Raw genomic sequence first — 23,634 nt, forward strand, 5'->3', positions numbered from 1 at the left:
TCCTCCCACTCCAGCTAAGACTTCCGGCGTCTCCCTTTGCTCGAGAGTAGGACTGCGCAGGGGATTGTGCACGTGGGTTTTGGAAGAGTTGGGTGCCCAGGGCCCATGGAAGCGGCTCCGAAGCCGGGCAGCGGTGCCCGCATCAAGGCCCAGGGCAAGAAACAGGTACGGTGTACCCCCATCCTGACGGGGTGAAGCGCGAGAGACCGCGGACCAAGCGGGCTGTGTAGGCAATCCCATCTCCACTTCTTTCTGCGTGGCATTGTTCATATCATTAGTTTAAATCAGAAATTCTTTTGCAAAAGATGTCTTTAGGGCCTATAGACCCTTTCTTAGAAAAAATATTTTTTGAAAACACAAAATCAAATTCATTACAGCTAGCGCATTAAAAAAGCCAATTCGTGCCTGCCCAGGACCATAGGGCCAGGTGGATTCCGGGCCCAAGGGGTGGTATGGGGGCTCAGGGCTTCTTGGCCCCAGGACCAGGGATCTGTCTGCTGAGCCAGTCAACGACCCTGAAGCAGAGTCAGAGTGAAAGGAGAGAGAAAATATAGTACACGGTAGCGGAGAAATAAGAAAGGAGGGAGTTGCGATCAGCAATGGCAACGTTGGAAAAATATGGAAGTAACTTTTGTGATGGACTTATCATAAAGAATGAGATCCACTCATGACAGAGTTGTTGGTGTTGGAACAAAGACTGAAACACATTTTTTGATATTATTATTTGGGGGAGGGTGCAGGGCAAGTGGGGCTGGGTGGCCTGCCTGGGGCCACATAGCAGGGTGATCTTTGGGTGTCTGGGGCTGGATTTGGACCCAGGTGCTCCTGGCTCAAGGGCCAATGCTCTGTTATTTTATTTTGGGTCTTTTTTTTTATTTCTTTTTGGTTTTTGCAGGGCAGTGGGGATCGGGTGGCTTGCATGTCACACGGCTGGGTGATTATTGGGTTTAAGAGGCTGGATATGGGTGCTCGTGGCTCCAGGGCTGGTGCTTCGTCCATTGTGCCACCTGGCCATACCTACAATTATTACTATTATTTTTTTAATTTTAATTTTTTTCTCTTCCCTTTACTTTTTCGCCCAAGCAAGTCTATCTATATTCATGGGGGGAGGGGTATTTTGTTTACTTGTAAACAAGTATATTTTATTAATGTAAAAAAAACCATTTGTACAAAATGAGAATAAAAAAATAAATTAAAGCCAATTCGTGATATAGCAACAGATGCTTTCTTGATCAATACTCTAAATAACAATGTAATACGTTGAAATATAAGCTGAAGTTAAATTTTGCTTTTTATAGATATGTCTGTGAAGGCTGTTATTGCTGAGCTTGACTAAGCTATAGTAACAGGTGACATCTGTTCACACTAAATAACATGATACATTTAAATATAAGTGGGAAGTTGAATTTTGCTTTTTAAAAATATGTCAATGTGAAGAGAGACATCAACTGTCATTTTGGACATCCGTGTTGATTCTGGTTTTTTTGTTTTGTTTTGATAGTTACAAGTGCTGAAAATCCAAATTCAAAAATTTAAGTTGTTGCAAATGAAGTAAAGTTCCCATAAGAGGAAGACGACATAATCTCAAATAATACTAGAATTCAGTTTTTGAATAGTTTGTAAGGGTTTTTTCCTCCTAAATCTGTATAGAAGTCCGTAGTTCTCATTTTTTCTAAGTGATATATAAGACACACAACAAATTTGCATGACAAATAAGTAAAATGAGACAGACTTCAATTTATCCAATATTTTAGTTCTTCTAAGCCTCCAATGTCCAGGAATCATGTTCTTACTAGATGTGGTTTGGGTGTTGGGTTAGGGAGTGACTAGCATGGCTAGAGTCTAGCAATAAGCTTGCTGTCCCCTGGTCAGAACCCCTTATTTTTCTATTTCTGTTTTTTTTTTCCCAGAAACCTCCTCGCTACTGGGAAGGGGAAACAGATGGAGCCAATACCCTCCCATCGAACCCCTTCATTGCCCCTTCCCCTTCCAGGGGTAACAAGAGGAAGAGGGAAGACCGGTCTCAGCCCAAGCCCCAAGTACCTAAGAAGCGAAAACAGATACAGGAGCTCAAATCAAAGAAGAACCAGAAGCATCTCAGGACAAAGCAGAACCAGAAGAATTTGAGGTTAAAGAAGGATCTGAGGCCAAATGAGAAAGAGGAAATAAGACCAAGTCAAACCTTATCTGGGGTAAGATACAAAATGGGAAGCAGGAAGCCTGGGTTCTTGGGTTAGAGGGTGAACCTGGAGAATCTCAGTAGTTCGCAGCTGATCTGCCTCTTCTGCCCCTGTCACTTTCTGAGATGTTTTGATATGGATTTTGTGAATAGAGGGGAAAGAATAGGATCTGTTTGGAGAATTAAGGCAGTAGGGCAAAATGAGAGTAAAACACAGAGACTGGAGAGGAATAGAAAGGAACTTGGGAGAAAGAATGAGGTAGTAGTTCCATTAGGATGAGTAAAGTCTCATTATGAGTAAATAGTTGTTCACCCATGAAAACAATCTAGACCTTAGGTTGCAACTTGGGGTGTTTTATATATGTGAGGCATTGTAATTAGAAGAAGGAAGAGAAAAGAGACCATCTCTGATACAAGCTTCATTTCACCTCTAGGCTCAAGATCCATTTCCAGGACCAGCCCCAGTCTCAGAGAATGCTGTAAATAAGTTTCGAAGAGGTAATTCTAAATTTTTGAAGGTAAGAAGGCAGGTTGGGTCTGAAACTATGCCTAAAGAACAATAAAACTGATCATACCCTTTTAACCCAGTAATACCAATCTAGGCCTATATCCAAAAGAAAAAATCATAAAAATGGGAAAAGTCCTACATGTTCAAAAATATAGCAGCTCTTTTATAGTGGTGAAGAATTGGAAATTGAGGGGATGTCCATCAGTTGAGGAATGGCTGAACAAATTTTGGTATATGAGTATAATGGAGTACTACTGTTCTACTAGAAACCATGGATGGTTAGACTTTAGAGAAACTTGGAAAGAATTACATGAACTCATGCTGAGTAGACCCAAGAGAACATTCTATAGATTAACAACAGCATTGTGAGTTGATCAGCCTTGATGGGTGCAATTTCTCTCAGGAGTTCAAAGATCTCAGACAATCCTGGGAGACGTGTTATAGACAATGCCAACAAAATGAAACAAACAACCAAAAAACCCACACAATCTGAATGGATATTATATTCACTTTTTAAAAACTCCTCATATTTTTCTTTCCTATCCTATGTTTTTTTTTCTTTTTCCTTAGTCCTAATTTCTCATAAACAAAATGACTAATATGTAAATATGTTAAACACAAAAGTACACGTAGAACTTTTACCAGACTTCCTCTCTGAAGATAGGGGAAGGTGGGAAGAGAAAATGGTAGAAAAATATGTGAGTGAATGAATGTGGAAAAACTTCTATAACCAGTAATTGGAAAAATAAAACAAAATATCAGCTTTTTTTTTTTTTTTTTTTTTTTAAAAAGGCTGGTTGGGGAGGAGCAGTTGAGGATCTTAATATTCATTACAGTGAATGAAGAGTTTAAATTCTCAATCCCTAATGTATGACCTGTGATTTGGCATTCCCTTAGAAGCATTCCCTTAAGTTGGTGACTAAGTACAAGCTCAAGGCAGCTGTTTCTGAAGAGGAAGAAACAAGTGTCCGTGCAGCACGAGCTGAATTATTGCTTTCTGAGGAGCCTGGGTAAGTGAACCATCCTTGCTTAGCAGCTTCTCAGTCCTTTTTCAGAGGTCAATAACCACAGGTTATTGTGTTATCATTGTCTTCCCTTTCTCACATTCAGTCTTCTCAGTGCTATTTAACCCTTTGCTGGTTTCAGTGAACCCTATCCTTCACAGATTCCTAGAAGGAGAGGATGGGGAAGACACAGCCACAATCTGCCAGTCCGACATTGTTGAGGCTGTGGACATTGCCAGTGCAGCTAAGGTGAGGGGGAAAGTCTGGGGGGGAACTGATGATGATGATCTGTGTGATTGGTCTTAGATGGGTGAGTTGCCAAGCTTGACTGCCTCCTGAGTGTCTCTGTGATCAGCACAATGCTTGGCCCTCGAAAGTTCCTATAGAAATGCATTTTCCCTTTCCCTTCCCTTCCTAATGTAGCATTTTGACCTGAACTTGCACCAGTTTGGACCCTACAGGCTCAATTACTCGAGGACTGGAAGGTGAGGGACTTATTTCATTTACACAGTGAACCCTTCTCCTGTGGTATTCTTTTCCACACAATGTTCACCACAGAGTAGTTGCTTACAACTATTGACTGATTGGAACAGTGAGGTGCTCTCACCTGTATCATTGGCATTGTACTGGGCTGTCTATCTCACTATCCTTTTCTGGAGGTGAGGGAGGGTATAGGGAGTCAGGGTATGAACAGCTCCCTCCAAGCATGTGTTCTTGTGCCTTTATCAGTGCCCTCCAGTTCCTCCTGGGTGGGAGGGAGGCAGACAGCATTATGAGCTCTGGAGACTGAGGGTCCCTAACACAGCCCTTTCCCTTCCATCAGACACCTTGCCCTGGGTGGCCGGAGAGGTCACGTGGCCACGTTTGACTGGATAACAAAGAAACTAATGTGTGAAATCAACGTCATGGAAGCTGTGAGGGACATACGGTCAGTGGGATCCGGGGCCGTCGTTGAGTGGGTGAGGCTCAGTGACCTTACCAGGGTCTGCAGGAGGTAGGCTGCTTGACCTGGTGTGAGGTCATTTTGTGCTATGGGCTGTGATTCCTGATACCAGGTTCCTGCACTCTGAGACCTTGTTTGCAGTTGCGCAGAAACGCTGGCTCCATGTCTATGACAATCAAGGAATTGAGCTCCACTGTGTCCGAAGGTGTGACCGTGTCACTCGACTTGAGTTCCTGCCCTTCCACTTCCTGTTGGCCACAGCTGTGAGTGTTGATTATAGCCAGGAACCTGGAAAAATCGATTAACCTTGGGAAATGATCTCTCCCTCTGTGGAGCAGGAGAGATTAGTAGAGGTTTGAGTAAAGGGAGTGACTGGTGGCAGTGTGATGGTGGGAAAAGACTGGGCTGTGAAATTTTGTCTCATTTTTTGCACCTTTCAGTCAGAGACAGGATTCCTAACCTACCTGGATGTGTCTGTTGGCAAGATTGTAGCATCTCTGACAGCTCGGGCTGGGCGTCTGGATGTGATGACCCAGAATCCCCACAATGCCGTCATCCATCTTGGCCACAGCAATGGTTAGTAAATGTTACATCCTGAATGTTTTCTACTCTATGTCCTATGATCCTCTGACCTCCTTGGCTTTTTTCTCTGGCCATTGCATAGACCTAGTGTTTAAAGCTGGGAAAACACCTTAAAAATCATTTAATCCAACCTCCTTATTTTACAGAGGATAAGTTTGAGAACCAGAGAGGTTAAGTGATTTTCTGGAGGTCACACAGATAGTAAGCAGCAGAGATAGAACTCTACCCAATGGTCTTTTTACTACACCTAGTTGCTTTTTACACCTTGTCAACCCTAACTTTTCCATATTGCTTCTCATGACCACTTTAACCTCAGACTCCAGGCATCATTATCCCTCCCCTGTACCCTTATCTTACCCCTTTAGGTCAGTCCCCTGTGAAGTCCTGGCCTCTGTTCCCTCTGATTCTTGACTTCCTGACCCCTAGGCACTGTGTCCCTCTGGTGTCCAGCCATGAAGGAGCCTCTGGTTAAGATTCTCTGTCACCGTGGTGGGGTCCGGGCTGTGGCAGTGGATTCCTCTGGCACGTGAGTCACTTTAATGTTAAGGTTCAGATGTCTGAGAATTTGGGCTTGAGGTTAAATAAAAGGGGAATAAAAAAAGGAATAAAAGGGGAGAGTGGGTTATCTGTTATTTTAAAGGTGAATTATCATTCATAATTAATTTTTTGGAACTTCCTGGAAGGTACCATTATGGATGTGCGGGGTGGTTATGAGGAAAGATAATTGTTCTTCTATTATGGTGATTGCCTTTTTTCATCTCCTATTAGGGATACCTCACAACCCAGTCCTAAATCTTCTAGTTTTTTTTTTCAATTTAGCATAGTGTCTGACATATTGTTAGTAAGCACCTGTTGGTACTTAATAACTGCTTATTGATTAACTTAAAAATATTTTCATTGTCCTTTAAACATTTTTTCAAGTTGCTTTACATTACCTACATTTCCTGTTGTGTTCTTACTGTTTCTCATTGTAGAGGGCATTTCCTTAAAAAAAAAAATTGGAAAAACAGTTTACAGAAGGAAAAAAAAGCCTGACATTATTGTTAGTATTCTGCCTGTATTTGTAATACACCTCTGAGGAAGTGAAAGAAGTGATTGATTTTACTTCATAATTGTTTAAATTGAAATCATTGTGAATATTCCTTTCCTGGTTTTGTCTTCTTCATTCTCATTAGTGCATATAACTTTTCCCTTTTCCAAATTGCTCATGTCCATCCTTTTGAATGGTACAATGGTAGTCTGTTACATTCAGGTACCATTATATATTTAGCTATTTCCCAACATTGGGAGTCTACTTAGTTTTCAATTGTTTGTGACTATAAAAAGCACTCTTTTTATATATTTCGGGAGTCTTTATTTTTGATCTTGGGGTATATATATACCTAGTAATGGGGTCTCTTTGGATCAGGGAATGATGAATAGTTTAGTTACTTTCTCTGCATAACTCAAAATACTTTCCAGAATGGTTGTTTCAGTTCACAGCTCCAACCATAGTGCTTTTTATGTACCTGTCCACAGCCCCTTCACATTGACTAGGGCCCTTCTTTTGTCCTCTGTCAATTTTCAGGCAGCCAGGTGGAATCTCAGAATTTTGATTTGCATTTCTCTTATTACTGTCTTTGGGGCATTCTTTTATGTATTTGTTAATGCTTTGGGATCTTTCTTTTAAAGACTATTTTACCCCTTAAAAATTAAAGAATGACTTTTGGTGGTATGTTTTTGTTAGTTGTGTCTATATTTTGGATTTTAGGCTTTTATCAGAGATATTTTAATACAATCATTCCTTCCTTTCTCCTTCCCTTTTCCCTTTACTCACTCCCTCCTCCAATCCATCTTCCATTGAGCCACCAAAGTGAATTTCTTAAAACTCATGTCTGATCATGTCACCTCCCCATTCAATAAACTCCAGTAGTTCCCTAATGCCCACATGATCAAATTAAAAAATGCTCTTTCTGGCAATTATATCCTTTAATGACCTAGGCCCCCCCCCCCCTTATCTTTCCAGTCTTCTTACAGTTTGTTCCCTGACACTTATTCTTGTTTTTTTATTTTTAAATATAAAAATGTGTTTATTCACAACCTTTGAGAAGTTGATTCCATTCCTTCAAAAAAGTTTATAATATGGACAAAATGTCAAGAAAAATTAGACAGTAGCATATGCCAAAACAAAAATATACATCTGATGTATACAAACTTTAAAAAGCATTTTACTGTCAGTATGAAGGTAGATTACATTTAAAATATTTTTAAGTGACATAGCTACAAACTTAAATTATGGTCAAACATAATAATTACATCTTTAATGAAATATATTTACATATTCAGTCAAGTGTCTTAGTTTTTCGAGTTAAAAAAGGAAATGAATTTACAGATACCCTTATCATACAAGTTAAAATATTTGCTGCATGGCCATGTGATTTTTAAAAATACAGCAAGGACTTACATCACTATTTGCATCTTAATCTTCCTATGGTATTAAGTGCATTACCATTATTAGAAGAAAAAAATTAATAAGAAACTAAACAACAACTTAACTACTGAAAATATACTAGATTTCCTAGCAAAACCAAGAAATGCAGCCACTCCCTTAGCCTTTAGATCTTATTTAAAGTAGAAAAACAAGGGCTAATATGCAGGGTATCCCCAAAACCTTGGCATTATTTTAAAGCTATTAAAACTGCTCTAAGACTTTTGGAATGCTCTAGAATCCTAGCAAGCAGTTTATAGCTCACAAGTCATTTAGCTTTACTTCTCAGAGCACCTTCCTTCATTGTATATGAAATAAAGAAAAAGAAAACTAAATAAAATCATCTGTCATTTCATACAGGAAAAAATTCTTCAAAATACCCATATTACTTCTTTTTAGGAACTCCCACAGAGAATTTAGTCCTTTATACAAGTTTTTTTATTTTAATATTATTCACTAAACTCATCCAAAGCGGATTATTTTATTTTAATAACTTGCCGAGAAATTGAATATACAAACTAAAGTCAATACTTCTTTTGTAGTAGTAACTCTCTTTTAAATGGAACACTTGAGCTCTATTCTCAGTTTTGTATCTGATCATAATGAATAAATTTCCAATTCTGAGAGTAATCACCTATTTAATCTTTTTTTTAAGTGATAGTACTACAAACATGCTATCATATCAATTTGATAGAAATGAATTTTAATGTTCTTGGGTTACTGAACTTTAATTGTGCTAGTACAGAATGACTAAATTCAAACAAGTTATAAAAATAAAGCTTAAAAAACTTTCAGGAAATAGTGCATTATCTGAAGTTGAAGTTGCAGAGAAAACTGAATAAAATGCTTTATTGTTTTTATGTTGAGATCCTAAAATAAGTTAAGTAGATAAATTAAAAAAATAAGCCCGTGCAAAGCAAATGAAAATGCAATTTATTTAAAAGGAAACAAATTAAATCTACAGACACTAAACTGGAATACATAAATTAGAGCATACAGTTTTTAATAGTCATAGAATCTAAGAGTTGGAAGGGACCTCAGAGGCCATCCAGTCCAATGGTACCTGAACAAGAATCCTCTTTACAACATATTCAGAAGCATCACAGAATCATGATGAAATTGCACTTAATTCAGAATTTATATATAGATTCCATCATTCCTATTCCTTGCTATTGAACATTTACCACATAATTTCTTTCTTCCTTACAAAAAAAGGCTCAGGAACAAACATTTATACATTCTATTTGATTTTCAACATTTGGTCATGACTGATTTAAAAGACCAGATAATTTCACTCTGTCTTGCTGATCTGTTTCAGATTTTTTAAACTCAGAGGCAGATAGTTCTAAAACAGGATTCACAAATCCAGAATATTCTGAATTGCCATTGTTATCCACTTCTGCACTAACAAAATCATTCTCCCACTCCAGCCCATTAGAATCATCAGAAGCTGAGGTAGGATTACTTCCAGTCTTCTTGCTACTATATTTTAATGCAGCCCGTAGAATATCCTCTTCAGTTTTGGAACGTTCTCTTAATGGGATCATTCTATTCATTCCTTCCTCATCTTCCCACTCTAGATCTAGGCATGTGCTGTCATTTCCACTCGTTGATTTGCTTTTGGTCATTAAGTCACAACTACTTTCTGTGTTTGGTGTCAAAACTGTGGCCTCTGATGAAAGCCTACTACTTCGAAAAACTTCATATTGTGACTTTATATTTCTCAAATAGGATTCAAAGTCTTCTGTCCCTGAACTTTGATATTCTCCAGTGTTGGAATGATGAGATCGCTGCATAATCCTTTGCCTATCTTGCTCCAAGAACTTTTGCTGCTTTGCTGCCCTGGCTGCTTCACGCTGTGCAGCGTATAAAGCTTCTTCTTCTAGTCTTAACTTCTCTTCTTTTAAGGCTAACTCTCTTTGAATTTTCATATCAAATGTTTTCTGTTTTTCAGCAATAGAATCATAATGCTTTTCTCTTAGGTCAGCTATTTCTTCCTCAGTAAGGGGTCTATGACTACTTCCTGGCCTTTCTTCTTCATCACTTTGTACTAGATTTTCAAACTCTATGGCCCCCGCAGCCCAGGCCCCCGCAGCTGCATGGGCAACGAGCTGCCGGGGGGCTGGGGGTGGGGGGCGGCCGCGGGGGACCGAGCCCTGCCTCCATGCGCCCGCCCGGCGCCCCCTCAGCCTCTAGCCCGGCCACCTTGACACTTATTCTTTAAATCCAGTGACACTGGCCTCCTGGGCATTTGGGAAAAAAGAGAAGTGACATACCAACATGGGAATTTGTTTTGCTAGATTACATATATTTGTTAAAAGTTCAGTATTTTTGGGAAAGGGTATAGTGGGAGCTAAGAATTGGTAAATGCTTATTAAAATAAATTTTAAAAAATCTTATATACATCTTATCTCTTTAAATGCATCCTAGAGAGAAAGGTAGGATCTAGTATACTAGAGGATAGTTGAGAAATTGGCAGGGGGTCTTGTGAAGGATTTTTAAGGATGGGGAGATTTGAGCAGATTTGTAGGCTAAAGATCTCAAATGGAAATAAGGACAGAAATAATGTGGGGAAAATTGTTGGAGAAGACAAGAGGGATGAGATTAGGGTATTGATAGATAGAGATCCCCAGAGAATGGAAGCTAGTGTGGAAGGTGAGAGTTTGCCCTCATTACAGGTCTTTAAGCAGACACTGGCTAGCCACTTGTAATATAATAGTGGGCAATACTTTTGGGTTGTAGGTGGCTATGAATTTCTTCCAATTCTAAAAATTCTATGACTTTTAAGGAGTAGATTAATATTTAGTTCCCTTATTTTACATATTTTATTTATTCCAAACTTAAAACCCTCGCAAAACTAATCAACACATCTAAAAAGAAGTGTTCCAATCCCCACTCTACTTCTGCAAAGCCGTTGGGGGAGGTGTCTTTTAATATCTTTACTTTGAGGCCGTGCTTGTTTTTTGTGAATTTTTTAAAATTCTATTTGATATTTAAAGTTCAGATTCTCTCCCCATTACCTCCCTTTCCCCCCACATTGAGAAAATGAAGAACCAAAACCCATTATAAACATGCAGAATCAAACAAAACAAATTCCATTAACTATACTGATCTCCCCCCCCAAAAAAAATTTCAGCTTTTCATTCATCATTCTGAGTAAGGCACCTCTTTATCAGAAGGTAGATAGCATGGTTTTTATCATGAGTGAACTAGAATTATGCTTAGTCATTGTGTGAAGTCTTTCAGAGTAGTTTATCTTTACAGTGTTGTTATCTTGTAAATTGTTGTTGTCTTGCTCTGTATCAATTCATATAGATATTTCTAGGATTTTCTAAAACAATCTTCTTCACTTCTTACAGCCCAATAGAATCCAATCATTTATATACCATAACTTATTCAGTCATACCCTATTTGATGAGTATTCTCTGAGTTAATTTTTTGTCACAAAGAAAGAATCTGTTGTAAATATTTTTGTACAAGTGGGTCCTTTTGGACTTTAAAAATTTGGGGATAGACCTAGGAAGGGTATTTTTTCTTTGTAATTTTGCTACATTCACTCTTTTTTAATTTATTTAAGGTAGTGGGGTTAAGTGACTTACCCAAGGTCACACAGCTAGGCAGTTATTAAGTGTCTGAGGCCAGATGCAACATTCACTCTTAATTGTTTTGTGGTTGTTTCCATTCACAGCACATTGTGTTTATTTTTTTCTTTACCATTATCAGTTCATATGCTTCTCTGCTTTTTTTTTTTTAAGATTTTTCAAGGCAATGGGTTAAGTGGCTTGCCCAAGGCCACACAGCTAGGTAATTATTAAGTGTCTGAGGTTGGATTTGAACCCAGGTACTCCTGACTCCAAGGCCAGTGCTCTATTCACTGCGCCACCTAGCCACCCCTCTGCACCACCTAGCTGCCCCTCTCTTTTTTCTTATGTACTCTTAAATTAATGTACCAGTTTGTTTAACCTTTTCCCAATCAATGGATATCTACTTTTGTTTGCAGTTCTTTAGTTCCACAAAAATATTTTCCTATAAAATATTTTAGTACATACACCTAATAGTGAGATTTCTAGGTCAAAACATTTGGATGTTTTAGTAAGTTTATTTGCATGATTCCAAGTGATCCCTAATGATTGTATGTTGTATAGGTCCTTATGTGCCATCTTTACATAATCTACCTCATATTGACTATTTTTTTCTTTTGTTTTCTTTGTCAGTTTGCTGGGTGTGAAAGTGAATCTTCAGGGTTTTTTAAATATACATTTCTCTTATTTACTGATTTGTACCACTATATGATTTTTTGTTTCCAGTTCCTTTGAGAACTATTTGGTTTTTATCCTTTGGTCACATGTGTATTAGGAAAATGACTTTTGGTTTCTGTATTTTTTTTTGTATTTCTTTCATCAAGCTGCTGACTTGGTTTTCATGATTTATCAGCATTGCTCTCATTTCTCCTTCCAATTTTTCCTCTACCTCCCTTAATTGCTTGTCAAAGTCTTTTTGAGTTCATCCATAGCCTGAGCCCATTTTCTATTTCTCTTGAAGTTATTGGATACAGAAGCTTTGACTTTGTCATCTTCTGAGTATGTATTTTGATCCTCCATGGGACCAAAGTAATTTTCTTTGGTCAGTCTTTTTCTATTGTTTTATTCATTTCCTCAGCCTATGACTGATTTACTGCATTTTTAAGGCTTTGGAGTGGGGTTTTGGGACACCCTAATAGGGACCTTAATTCCTCTAAGGTCTTATGAGAGGCTCTTGACTGTTCTCTTGCCTGTGCTCTGGTATGTGGATGACCACAGGTGCTCCCCTCTGCCCTGGAACTGTGAGGAGGGTCCCTGCTCCTCTGTGATGGTAAAGGGGCCCAGACTGTGACCTGGATCTTAGTGTGGGTAAACAGCAGAGTCCTGCCCCAGGGAGAGCAGAGAGATTTCTGCAGTCTCCCCCAACCCTTTTACTATCTGTGGGCTGGGCATTCTGGAATGCTAGGTGTCTTCCCTGATTCCTGCTGCAGGTTCTCACCACAGGGCTGCTTTGAAGCCCGTGCTCTGTACCACACTCACTCTGGTGCAGCAGAGTTCTCTCACCACCCCCTCCAGCTGTCCCCCAGTGATCCCTGAGCCATGAGGTCTAGAAACTGCCCCTTCTGCCATGGACCCAGGCACCATGTGGACTCTTCCTGGAAGGCTGGAGCTAGACTGTGCTGCAGCTCTTTCCAACTCCTGGTCCCAGTGAAACGGACCTTTTCTTTCTTGTGCATCTTCTAAGTTGCCTTGGACTTGGAAATTGTATCACTCGGTTTTTCTGTGGGTTCTGCCCCTCTAAATTTTGGCTAGAGTCAAAAGTTGATGGCTTTTGGAGTTTTTTGGGGAATGAGTTTCCAGGAATTCCTGCCTTCATGCCGCCATCTTAGCTCTGCCCTTGTACAGAACCTTTTTTAGCTATAATGAACATATTCTATTTTATCTTTTATAATTGCCTTCATCTTTTGTTTGGTTTTGAATATATCTGCCTATAGCTGTGAAAAATATATGATCTGCTTTTTTCATCACCAACAATTTCTTCATCATATGATCTTTAATAGTGAAGTCATGTATCCATTTTAAATTTATTGGGAAGTATTATCCATATTAATCAAAGTCTAATTTGCTGCCAGACTGCTGCATTTCAGTCTTCTCAACAGTTATTATCAAATAGGGAATTCTTTCCTATGTAATTTATGTTTTTATTGAACAGTCAGAAATTGTAACTAACCAAATTTAAATTCTTACCCTGGAACTTTTCAGTAACTCTTGAAGGCTTCATGTTTCTAATAAATTTTCACCTCCTTGGGGCACTGCTCAGCCCCTTCTTTAAATGATAATAGCAGTTTGTGGTTCTAGAGTACTTTCAGTTTTACAGACGAACTTTCCTCCCAGTGATTATGTAATTACTCCATTTTGCAGACCAACTGAGTGCCATGAAAAGTTAAAGTGACCTGCTCAAGGTTACAAGGTCACATACCTAGTAAGTTTTGGAGCTGGGATGCAGATTCAGGTTTTCTGACTCCATGACCATCCTAATACCCTACCTCTAGAAAGTTTCCTGGCCTTCCAACCTTCCTTCAAATAGTTCCCATCTTTTCAGATTTAGACCCAAGAAGCAAAATCATATGATAGAAAGAAGCCTAGATTTGGAGTCAGAAGACCTGACTCTGGCTCTGACAAAATACTCAGTAGAAGGAAAGTCCTTCCCTTCTCTGATTCTTTATTTTTTTTTTTTAATTTGTAAAATGAGAAGTTTGTTCTAAATAATTCCTAAGGGTACTTTTAAAAGTATAAATTCTGTGCTCCTAAGTTGCACTTCCTCTCTGAAGTCTTTCCTTTAGCATAAGATGAATTTCTAGAATTAAATAATTAGTGATATGCTGCTGACTCAAAACTCATCTTAGACGTCTTCTAATATCCCTTGCGGCAGCCTAATGGAGTTCTGGGCCATCAATGAATCCTCAGTAAATACCGATTGACTTTTCCAGGTACATGGCAACGTCTGGTCTGGACCACCAAGTGAAGATCTTTGACCTTCGGGGAAAGTACCAGCCTCTGACATCTCGAGCTCTGCCCCAGGGAGCTGGCCACTTGGCATTCTCACAGCGAGGACTGTTGGCTGGAGGCATGGGGGATGTGGTCAGCATATGGGGGGGACAGGGGCAGGGTAACTTTCCCTCCCTTGACCAGCCATATCTGACCCATCGTCTCCCTGGTCATGTCCATGGCCTTCAGTTCTGCCCCTTTGAGGATGTGCTGGGGGCAGGCCACAACAGGGGCTTCACCAGCATCCTGGTACCTGGTGAGCTAGAGATCAAGGGGTAACAGGACCACAGTAGGGGCATCACCAGCTTGCTGGTCAGTGAGAAGGAGGGATAGGAAGTAAGAACAGAGTAAGCATCACTTGTATATTGGTTCATTAGTTATTTCCTAATACTAATTATTATTCAGCATTGCTATAGTGCTTTAAGGTTTGCAAAGCTCTGTGTCTTCACAACACCCTTGGGAGGTAGATGATGTTGGTTATGTGAGACTATATTTGGACTCAGGTTTCCCTGCCCAGGTGTAACATTCTGTCCATGACCACCCAACTGCTTGCAAATTAGGAGATCAGGGGATAAGAAGAACAGTATAAACATGAACATCCTCCAGTGATTTAGGAGACCAGAAGTAAGCACAGATGACTTTGGGGGGCAGTAGAGAAGAATGAATAGAAGGGCAAATACCAGGGCTAAGAGGGAACTCAAGAGAAGAGGGGTATATGGGATTAGGGGAAACTATTTTCAGGTTTAGTTTGTCCCTGAAATTGTGTTCCCCCCACTTTATAGGGGCTGGGGAGCCTAATTTTGATGGACTAGAAAGTAACCCCTATAGGAGCCGTAAGCAGCGTCAGGAATGGGAAGTGAAAGCTCTAATGGAGAAGGTGAGTCCATCTTGTACATCTTTCTTTGAGTTTTGGGGCTCCCCTGAGAGATGTTTTAGAAAAAGGTGAAGACTTTGTGTGCTTAAAATGGGGAATGAATGTGCAAATAGATCTGTGTGTGAGATGAGGTGGGTTCAGGAATGTGTGTGTTTGGGGGTGCTGAGGATCATTAGGAAGGCTCAAGCTTGTAAATTCCCATGGTTGACTCTTGGCCCTCTTTATAATCCTGATCCTGTGCCTCTTCCGTGAAAACCCATGATACCTTCTTTCTCCCTTTCTCTTTCTTTATGACAAACCCAGATCCCAGCGGAACTGATTGACCTGGATCCTCGGAATCTGGGTGAAATTGATGTCATCTCTTTGGAGCAGAAGAAGAAAGAACAAATAGAGCGATTGGTGAGATTATGTTTACTCCCCCCCACCCCATTCTCCCAATGTAATCATCCCCAGACTCTTCCTCAAGAAGTAGTTTAGTATGTTAGAAAAGAAACTGGATTCGAAGTCCGAATATTTCAGCACAAAGCCTGGCTCTGCTCCCTAAGATCTGTTTGACCTTTGAGAAGGTATTTTCCATTTCTAGGCATCGTCTATAAAAATGAGTAGCTCAGAAAACAGACTCAGAAAGTGTGCAGAAGATGCCAGTCTGTAATCCTAGACACCTTCCTTCTCCCACTCCTTCAACAAAAGAGAAAATGAATGTCTGACCCACTCAGGCTTTCCTCTGTTGAGGGGCAAAAATAATGCTGGTTCCCTATACAGAGATCTTGCTGTAGGAATGAATGTCCAGGAAGTGCAGTCTGTTTCACAAGCCAATCACTTCCTTCCCCAGGGGTTCGACCCTGAGGCTAAAGCCCCATTTCAGCCAAAGCAGAAAAAGAAGGGACGTAGCTCAACAGCAAACTTGGTGAAAAGGAAGACTAAAGTTAAAGATCAGGAACACAGGGTAAGAGGAACTGGGGAAAGTGGCGGGGGGGGGGGGGGGGAGGAGGGTGAAGAATACTTGAAATAGATAAACATCTCAGAGGATGCAGGTTTTCTTACCTACTTTCCCTTTTAGGAAAAGATTAGGCAGAGCCTTCAGCAGCAGCAGAAGAAGAAACAGGAGCAACAACAGAATAAAAATAATAAACTAAAAACCTCTCAGTCTACTGGGCCTCGGCCTTCTGCTCTGGATAGATTTAAACGCTGATGAAAACCTCAGCCTCCTGGATCCTGTGTGTTGGGACAGACTTGGACCCCCTTCCCTTATCCCTACCTAGAGGGATAGGACATATGGGTTTCAGGGCTGGGGGGAGTGTATTAAAGAAAAACTTGGTTCTTTATATGATTTTATATGTCTCTTATCTTTGATAGGGAATCAGCTTTATGAGTTGTCTAACCTGTTTATCTCCAAGTGAAAACATGTTTGTCTCAAGTCCAGAGAAAGTGTCATTTCACTCTTATAGAAATCTAAACCCCTTCCCTATGTTTCTCCCCTACTTTGGGGGGGAGAGGCAGCAGAAGCTTCCCATTTTTAGAATCACTTCCAGCTTAGATTCTAGAGCCCTTTAGTCATAAAATCTGAATTGGGGAAGACTTAAGAGAGACTACAGTTTTATGGTTAGGCTTTCCACCCCGTCTCTTCTAAGAGATTCTCAACAAATGGTTTCATTAGACCTCCCAGTGAGGGGAACCAGGGCCTGTCAAGGAAGCTCATTCTAATCAAATAACTCTACTTCAGTGTTTCCTTATGTTAACCTTAAATTTATCTGTAGTCACCTGACTAGTTGCACTGTCCTTGATAAATAGATGTTCCTAGATAAGTATTAGTGATTATTTTTATTGTTTTATAGTTTTACTGTGTATATAGAACCCTCTACCTTTGCAATTTGTTTTGGTTTAAGGTTTTTTTGCCAGGCAGTGGGGTTAAATGACTTGTTCAAAGTCACACAGGTAGGTAATTATTGTCTGAGGCTACATTTGACTCAGGTCCTCCCAAGGGTGGTGCTGTATCCACTGCGCCACCTAGCTGCCACACCTTTGCAATTTGAACCAGATCCTGATAAATAAATCACTCTGTCAAGTTAATAGAGTCTGATTTTGAGCATAGTACTACTGTAAGGGAAAAATTTTAAATCCTCAAAGCTATCCCAAAGTGGAAGTGGTTCTGCTTGGAATGGGAGTGAATGAATTCTTCCTGAAGCAGGTTTTCCAAGCAAAGGCCAGATGATCACCTTTGGAATCTTTAAATGAAGGGATTTTTGTTTCTTCAGACAGTGGACAGTCTGAGGTTTGTTTTATTTATTTATTTTTTATTTTTTAGCTTTTTGCAAGGCAAATGGGGTTAAGTGTCTTGCCCAAGGCCACACAGCTAGGTAATTATTAAGTGTCTGAGACTGGATTTGAACCCAGGTACTCCTGACTGCCACCTAGCCGCCCCTGTTTTGTTTTTTTTTTTTTAATTTATTTTTTATTCTCATTTTGTACAAATGGTTTTTTACATTAATAAAATATTCTTGTTTACAAGTAAACAAAATACCCCTCCCCCCATGAATATAGATAGACTTGCTTGTGTGAAAAAAGTAAAGGGGAGAGGAAAAAAAGTTAAAATTAAAAAAATAATAGTAATAATTGTAGGTATGGCCAGGTGGTGCAATGGACAAAGCACCAGCCCAGGAGCCACAAGCACCAGAGCCCATATCCAGCCTCGTAAACCCAACAATCACCCAGCTGTGTGACATGCAAGCCACCCGAACCCCACTGCCCTGCAAAAACCAAAAAAGACCCAAATTAAAATAAAATAGTAATAATAGTAGGGGTGGCTGGGTGGCAGACAGAGCATTGGCCCTTGAGCCAGGAGCACCTGGGTCCAAATCCGGTCCCAGACACCCAAATCACCCTGCTATGTGGCCCCAGGCAGGCCACCCAGCCCCGCTTGTCCTGCACCCTCCCCCAAATAATAACAAAAAATGTGTTTCAGTCTTTGTTCCAACACCAACAACTCTGTCGCGGGTGGATCACATTCTTTATGAGAAGTCCATCGCAAAAGTTACTTCGATATTTTTCCAACGTTGCCATTGCTGATCGCAACTCCCTCCTTTCTTATTTCTCCACTACCATGTACTATATTTTCTTCTTTCACTCTGACTCTGCTGTAGGGTCGCTGAGTGGCACAGCAGACAGATCCCTGGTCCTGGGGCCAAGAAGCCCTGAGCCCCCATTCCACCCCTTAGGCCCAGAATCCACCTGGCCCTATGGTCCTGGGCAGGCCTTCCAATCCCAGCCCCTTACAAGAAGTAAAAAAGAAAATATGTTATATCTGACCACTCTCCCCGCCATGGTCCATCCTCTCTTCTTTTATTCACATCCCCACCTCTTCCCCCTGCTCCCCGCTCCTTCTTACTCCAGATGTCTATACCCCATTGAGTATATATGCTGTTTCCTCTCCTAGCCATCTCTGATGAGAGCAAAGGTTCCTTCATTCCCCCTTGCCTCCCCCTTCCATATCATTGCAATAGTTCATTGTAATAAAGAAAAACTTATTATATGAAATATCTTGGCCTATTCCCCCTCTCCTTTTTCTTTCTCCCATTACATTTCCCTTTTTTTCTATTGACTCCATTTTTACATCATATTTTATCTTCAAATTCAGCTTTCTTCTGTGCTTCAACTATAAAAGCTCCCTCTACCTGCTCTATTAACTGAGAAGGTTCATATGAGTATTATCAGTGTCATTTTTCTATGCAGGAATACATGCAGTTCATCATCATTAAGTCCCTCATATTTTCCCCCTCTCCTCCAATCTCCATGCTTCACTCGAGTCCTGTATCTGAAGATCAAACCTTCTGTTCAGCTCTGGCCATTCGAAAAGGCACATTTGAAATTCCCCTGGTTCATTGAAAGTCCATCTTTTTCCCTGGAAGAGGACATTCAGTCTTAATTCTTGGCTGCATTCTAAGCTCTTTTGCCATCCGGTATATTGTATTCCAAGCCCTATGAGCTTCCAATGTAGTTGCTGCTAAGTCCTGTGTGATCCTGACTGCAGCTCCACGATATTTGAACTGTGTCCTTCTGGCTGCTTGTAATATTTTCTCTTTGACTTGGGAGTTCTGGAACTTGGCTATAATATTCCTAGGGGTTGGTTTTTTTGGGATTTCTTTCTCCGGGGGGATTGGTGGATTCTCTCCATTTCTATTTTGCCCTCTGCTTCTAGGCTATCAGGGCAATTTTCCTGTAGTAATTCTTTGAAAATGATGTCAAGGCTCTTTTTCTGATCATGACTTTCAGGTATTCCAATAATTTTTAAATCATCTTTCCTAAGTCTGTTTTCCATATCAGTTGTTTTTTCAATGAGATATTTAACATTTCCTTCTAATTTTTCATTGTTTTGGTTTTGAAGTATTGATTCCTGATTTCTGGTAAATTCATCCATCTCTCTGAATTCTATTCTTTGTCTGAGGGATTTGTTCTCCTCTCTTTTTCCATCTGGCCAGTTTTGCTTTTTAAAGCATTCTTCTCAATAACTTTTTGAACTGTTTTATCCATTTGACCTAAGGTGGTTTTTAGCATGCTATTTTCTTCAGCATTTTTTTGGATTTCCTTGACTAAGCTGCTGACTTCGTTTTCATGTTTTTCCTGCATCTCTCTCCTTTCTTTCCCCAGTTTTTCTTCCAACTCCCTCATTTGATTTTCAAAGTTTTTTTTTGAGCTCTGTCATAGCCTGAGCCCAATTTCTGTTTTTCTTGGAGTCTTTAGATGCAGGAACTTGTGCTTCCTCATCTTCAGACTGAGTATTTTGATCCTTCTTAGGCTCATTTGCAAAATATTTCTCAATAGTCTTCCTTTTGTTTCTCTGCTCATTTTCCCAGCCTGGGCCTGGTTTGGGGGTGCTTCCTGAGATTTTGGGACACTCCCACAAGGGTCTCAGTGTGTGAGGCTCTGTCCTCCCTCCTGGTCTGTGAATGACCATAAGTGCCCCCCCTCTGCCATGGGTCCAAGGTGGGGGGGCCCTGTTGTTCTATGGGGAGGCCTAGACTGCGATCAGGATCTGAATGTGTTCAGAGCCCCAAAGTCCTGTTCCAGAGGAAGAGGACAGAGCTCAGGCAGTCTCTCTTCACTCCCCTCCCCCAGCTCAATGGGCTCATGCCCTGGGGGCCCCCTGCTTACAGGCTCAGCCTGCTTCTGTTTCTGGATCTGGGCTGCAGAAAGACCAAGCTGCTTGCTGTGTGCCCTGAGGGCTGGGCTCCACGTGCTGGCTCTGGCAGAGGTCCCCTGCTGTTCCCCCACTTTGTGCCCGGTGCTCCTTGGGGTGCAGCTCAGGAGACTCCTCCACTGTTGTGAGCCGCGGTTCCCAGTGCCCTGGGGCTGCCTCCGGGAGGCTGAGGTTCTTTAGCTCTGGCGGGCAGGCCGCCTCTCCGGTCCCAGGGAGCAGAGCCTTTCTGCTCTTTTCCAGGTTACCCTGAGTAGAACTGCCTCACTGGGTCCCTTTGTGGGTTCTCTCTCTCGAAAGTTTACTTAAAGTCCTTAGCTTATGAGTTTTATCAGAGAGCTCCTAAGACTAGATCCCTTCATGTCGCCATCTTGGCTCCCCCCCCCCCCCGTTTGTTTTTTTAAAGCTTTCCCAGGGCCATTTGTGATCTAGGAGTCCAGCAGCCCATTTCTATTGTAGCACTGAAATGGGTGTTCTACTTCCTAGCCAGCCCAAGACCCATATCTTCTTGGCTTTGTAATGAACACTGCTAATGGAGTGCCTCATGACCTGAAGGACAAAGTCCTAAAGCTCAGTGTTCAGCACTTTACTGGTGTTGGGTTTACTCTAAAGGATACCTGAATAAAAAAAAAGCGCCCGTACGATCCTCCAGTGTGGGGCCTTTATTACTGTTTTACATTGTGACATATTTCGGAGGGAGGCAGGAATTTACCTATGGGAGGAAGCCAGAATTAGGGATTAAGTAACTAATTCTTGAGAACCAGACACTTGATTAGGGTCGTGGCTCTGGAGTTGGAAGGGAACTTGGAGGTCATGTGATCCAACCTTTCTATTTTAAAAATGATGCTACCAAGTCCCAGGGAGGTGGAATAATTTGGTCTGGCCACTAGCCAGAGAATTAGAGTTGCTGGAGCAGTGTTTTTAGAATTGTGAGGATTGAATGAAAAAAATGTCATATAAATACTAGCCATTATTGTTTATCAAAGATCAGAAAGGTAATAAACTCAAACATGAGAGTACATATTAAAACAAGGTAGGACATATGATTAACAACCCAGACGTGCTGTTTCCAAAGTTCCATCCCTTGTTCTGGAATCTGCTCTGAGACAAAATAGTTCAAGTAGATCTATACCTGTCTTCCAAAACAACCTAATTTTTTCCCTTCATTTGATTTTCAGTATAGGGAGGTTTTTGCTTCATCTTTCCCTCGAACAGTCCAAGACCGTTTTCCCTAAATGTACCCTAATATCCATTTTCATTAGCTTACTGTGTAGTTTCATATAAAACAATACACAGAGAGACAAGGAGATTTTACTAAGAAACCTTATCTCCGGCTCCTGAAGAAATGCACTGCAATCTGGGGGGCGGTCTGTCTCTCCGACCATCCCAGATTGGGAAGGAGGGCATTTTTTTCCTTCTCTGTTAAGCAAGGTCCATCCAACCTCCCCCACATCCAATCTCTTTGATCTAAGTCTTCTGATACTTCCCAGTTCTTGAGATTGGAATGTGACTCCAGATCAGTCCTTGGGCTTGAACTCCACTATGGCTCCAGTCCTTTCCAATCCCCTCCTCTCGATACATCTCCAGCCTCAGGTCTTTCCTGAGGTGTTGTCAAAGATACCACCAGTTCAGCATCCAACATCTCAGTATTCCCAGAGTTTCCTGAAGCCAGGAGCAGAGTGGCGTGTCTCCATTCCCAGGGGAGCCCCTCACAAGCTCCCAGGCACTCTTCATCTCCCAGGGTGGCATATGGTGAGAAGTTAGTAAGATCCTCCCAAAGCAGCAACGGTCAATGGCATAACGGGTAGCACCAGCTATCCGTGAGCTGTGGGTGGGGGCAATCCCCGCCCTCTTGGCAATCACTCCAACATAAACATCTTCTACCGGTATTAGAGGCACGTCACCAGCTGCCTTCAGAATCAACCGCACGACTGGGGCTGATAACACATAGCCCGTGCCTGAACCATAAGGGGGGAAGGGACCCCGAGCAGAAGGCCACTGCACCTCTGTCACCTGATGCCGGCTGTCCTTCAGGCGGGAAGGGTAAACTCTGTTGTGGACGTGGCCGAGGTACAGATGGGGTACTGGAGGGTGCAGGCTCTGGGTGCCTTCTAATTCTTCCTTTCCAATTTTGTCCAACCCTCGAGCAATTCCATCTCTCTTAGGATATCTCTGTTGCAACAGGGTCTTTCCTTGTAGGTCAAGTTCAGCCACAAGCCCAGGGACATTGATGTAAACATCATCGTCCGTCTTGAGGACGTAGTGGACATTGGGGCAGTACTTGGCTGCCCAGGCCAGCCCACTTAAGGTTTTCAGGGTAAGGTTTCGATAGGAGTCCATGAAAGCAGCCTGCACGATATCCCCCTCCACCTGCGCTTCCCATTTCAGTATTTCCTGACTGTTTTCCGAATGGCCGCTACCGGGCTCCCCCAGGATGAAGAGTGTCCGGACCAAGCGGCCCTGGATCTCCCGCAGAGCCCCCCAGGAAGTTCGGATGGCGTCTCGTTGCTCTTGATGCTCAGGTGCGGTGCTCACTAAGATCAGAAGGAAAAGTCGGGAAGCAGAGCCTGTGCAAACCCCTCGGTTGGGGATCAGAAGGTGGGGCAGGGAGAGTGGGGGCCCAGGCGCTGCTGGGGCTGGCACTGGGGGGCTGAAGAAAACTTCCTTTCTTACGATCGAGGGGCCGAAGATGACCCAGACGCACAACAATGCCAAAAGTGCCGGGAGGGCACAGCGAGGGTGGAGGAGGCAGGGGGGCATGCTCAGATTTGGTCGTGCCCTGAAAAGAGAGAAATGGGGCGGGGGGTGGCTCGGGGAAGCTAAGTCACCTGGTGTCAGTGGCTGCGGTCCTCATCCTCACCTCCGCCCGCTCCGCGGTGCGGCCCGCCGTGGGGGTGGGCGCCCGCAGCGCGTGCCCGCGGCCGTGGGGGTGGGGCGGGGCGCCCGCAGCGCGTGCCCCGCCGGCCGCCCGGCCGGCCGCTCCGGAGCCCCTCCCTCCGGAAGCCCGTTGGGCGCGGGGGGCGGCCCCGGCCGGCCACGTGGTCCGAGGGCTCTGGGCTCCGCCGGCGGGTGTGCCGGGCGGGGGCGACCTTTGTTCGGGGCGCAACCCCAGCCAATTACCCAATCCCCCAAACTGGATTAAAATGCTGAGTCGTGGCTGCCCGGGAGTATGCGCTGACGTCACGGAAGGCCGGTTTTCAAATGGGATTACTTAAATGTGCGCACAGCGTTTGAGGGTCGCATCATGGGGTGGGAAATTGGGCCCAGGTGCTTCTCTAACTTTGAATCTTCTGAGAAAGAAGTCTGTTCTCTCTCAT

At 42.2% G+C, this 23,634-nt stretch overlaps 2 protein-coding genes, 1 long non-coding RNA gene and 1 pseudogene across 3 annotated transcripts; 1 reads left to right on the forward strand and 3 right to left on the reverse strand.

The window, feature by feature from the left end:
* Positions 1-22: 22 nt before the first annotated feature.
* Positions 23-16,469, forward strand: WDR46 (WD repeat domain 46). Its single transcript, XM_074236581.1, has 15 exons — positions 23-165; positions 1,911-2,192; positions 2,614-2,697; positions 3,585-3,697; positions 3,853-3,940; positions 4,115-4,176; positions 4,515-4,619; positions 4,747-4,897; positions 5,075-5,210; positions 5,643-5,742; positions 14,195-14,508; positions 15,035-15,129; positions 15,430-15,525; positions 15,959-16,072; positions 16,187-16,469. Exons 1-15 carry the CDS (start codon positions 106-108, stop codon positions 16,316-16,318), a joined length of 1,932 nt encoding a protein of 643 aa, XP_074092682.1. The 5' UTR covers positions 23-105; the 3' UTR covers positions 16,319-16,469.
* On the reverse strand, positions 3,485-23,292 carry LOC141523416 (uncharacterized). The gene is made up of 4 exons (XR_012478484.1): positions 23,146-23,292; positions 6,152-6,200; positions 5,574-5,786; positions 3,485-4,922 (listed from the first exon to the last, which is right to left on the reverse strand). It is a non-coding gene; the product is annotated as an uncharacterized LOC141523416 (long non-coding RNA).
* Positions 8,531-12,848, reverse strand: LOC141487716 (AP-1 complex-associated regulatory protein pseudogene; annotated as a pseudogene).
* Positions 20,743-23,184, reverse strand: B3GALT4 (beta-1,3-galactosyltransferase 4). The gene has a single exon (XM_074236588.1). It carries the CDS (start codon positions 23,075-23,077, stop codon positions 21,929-21,931), a length of 1,149 nt encoding a protein of 382 aa, XP_074092689.1. The 5' UTR covers positions 23,078-23,184; the 3' UTR covers positions 20,743-21,928.
* Positions 23,293-23,634: the final 342 nt, after the last annotated feature.

This window comes from Macrotis lagotis, chromosome 5 (genome assembly GCF_037893015.1).
Source record: "Macrotis lagotis isolate mMagLag1 chromosome 5, bilby.v1.9.chrom.fasta, whole genome shotgun sequence".
Lineage (NCBI taxonomy): Eukaryota > Metazoa > Chordata > Mammalia > Peramelemorphia > Peramelidae > Macrotis > Macrotis lagotis.

Excerpts from the sequence above, each read along its gene's own strand:
- WDR46 (XM_074236581.1), top strand. The coding sequence starts at position 106 with ATGGAAGCGGCTCCGAAGCCGGGCAGCGGTGCCCGCATCAAGGCCCAG. Across the intron at positions 15,130-15,429 it reads TGAAAGCTCTAATGGAGAAG|ATCCCAGCGGAACTGATTGA; the intron begins GTGAGTCCATCT and ends TGACAAACCCAG. Across the intron at positions 16,073-16,186 it reads TTAAAGATCAGGAACACAGG|GAAAAGATTAGGCAGAGCCT; the intron begins GTAAGAGGAACT and ends TTTCCCTTTTAG.
- B3GALT4 (XM_074236588.1), bottom strand. The coding sequence starts at position 23,077 with ATGCCCCCCTGCCTCCTCCACCCTCGCTGTGCCCTCCCGGCACTTTTG.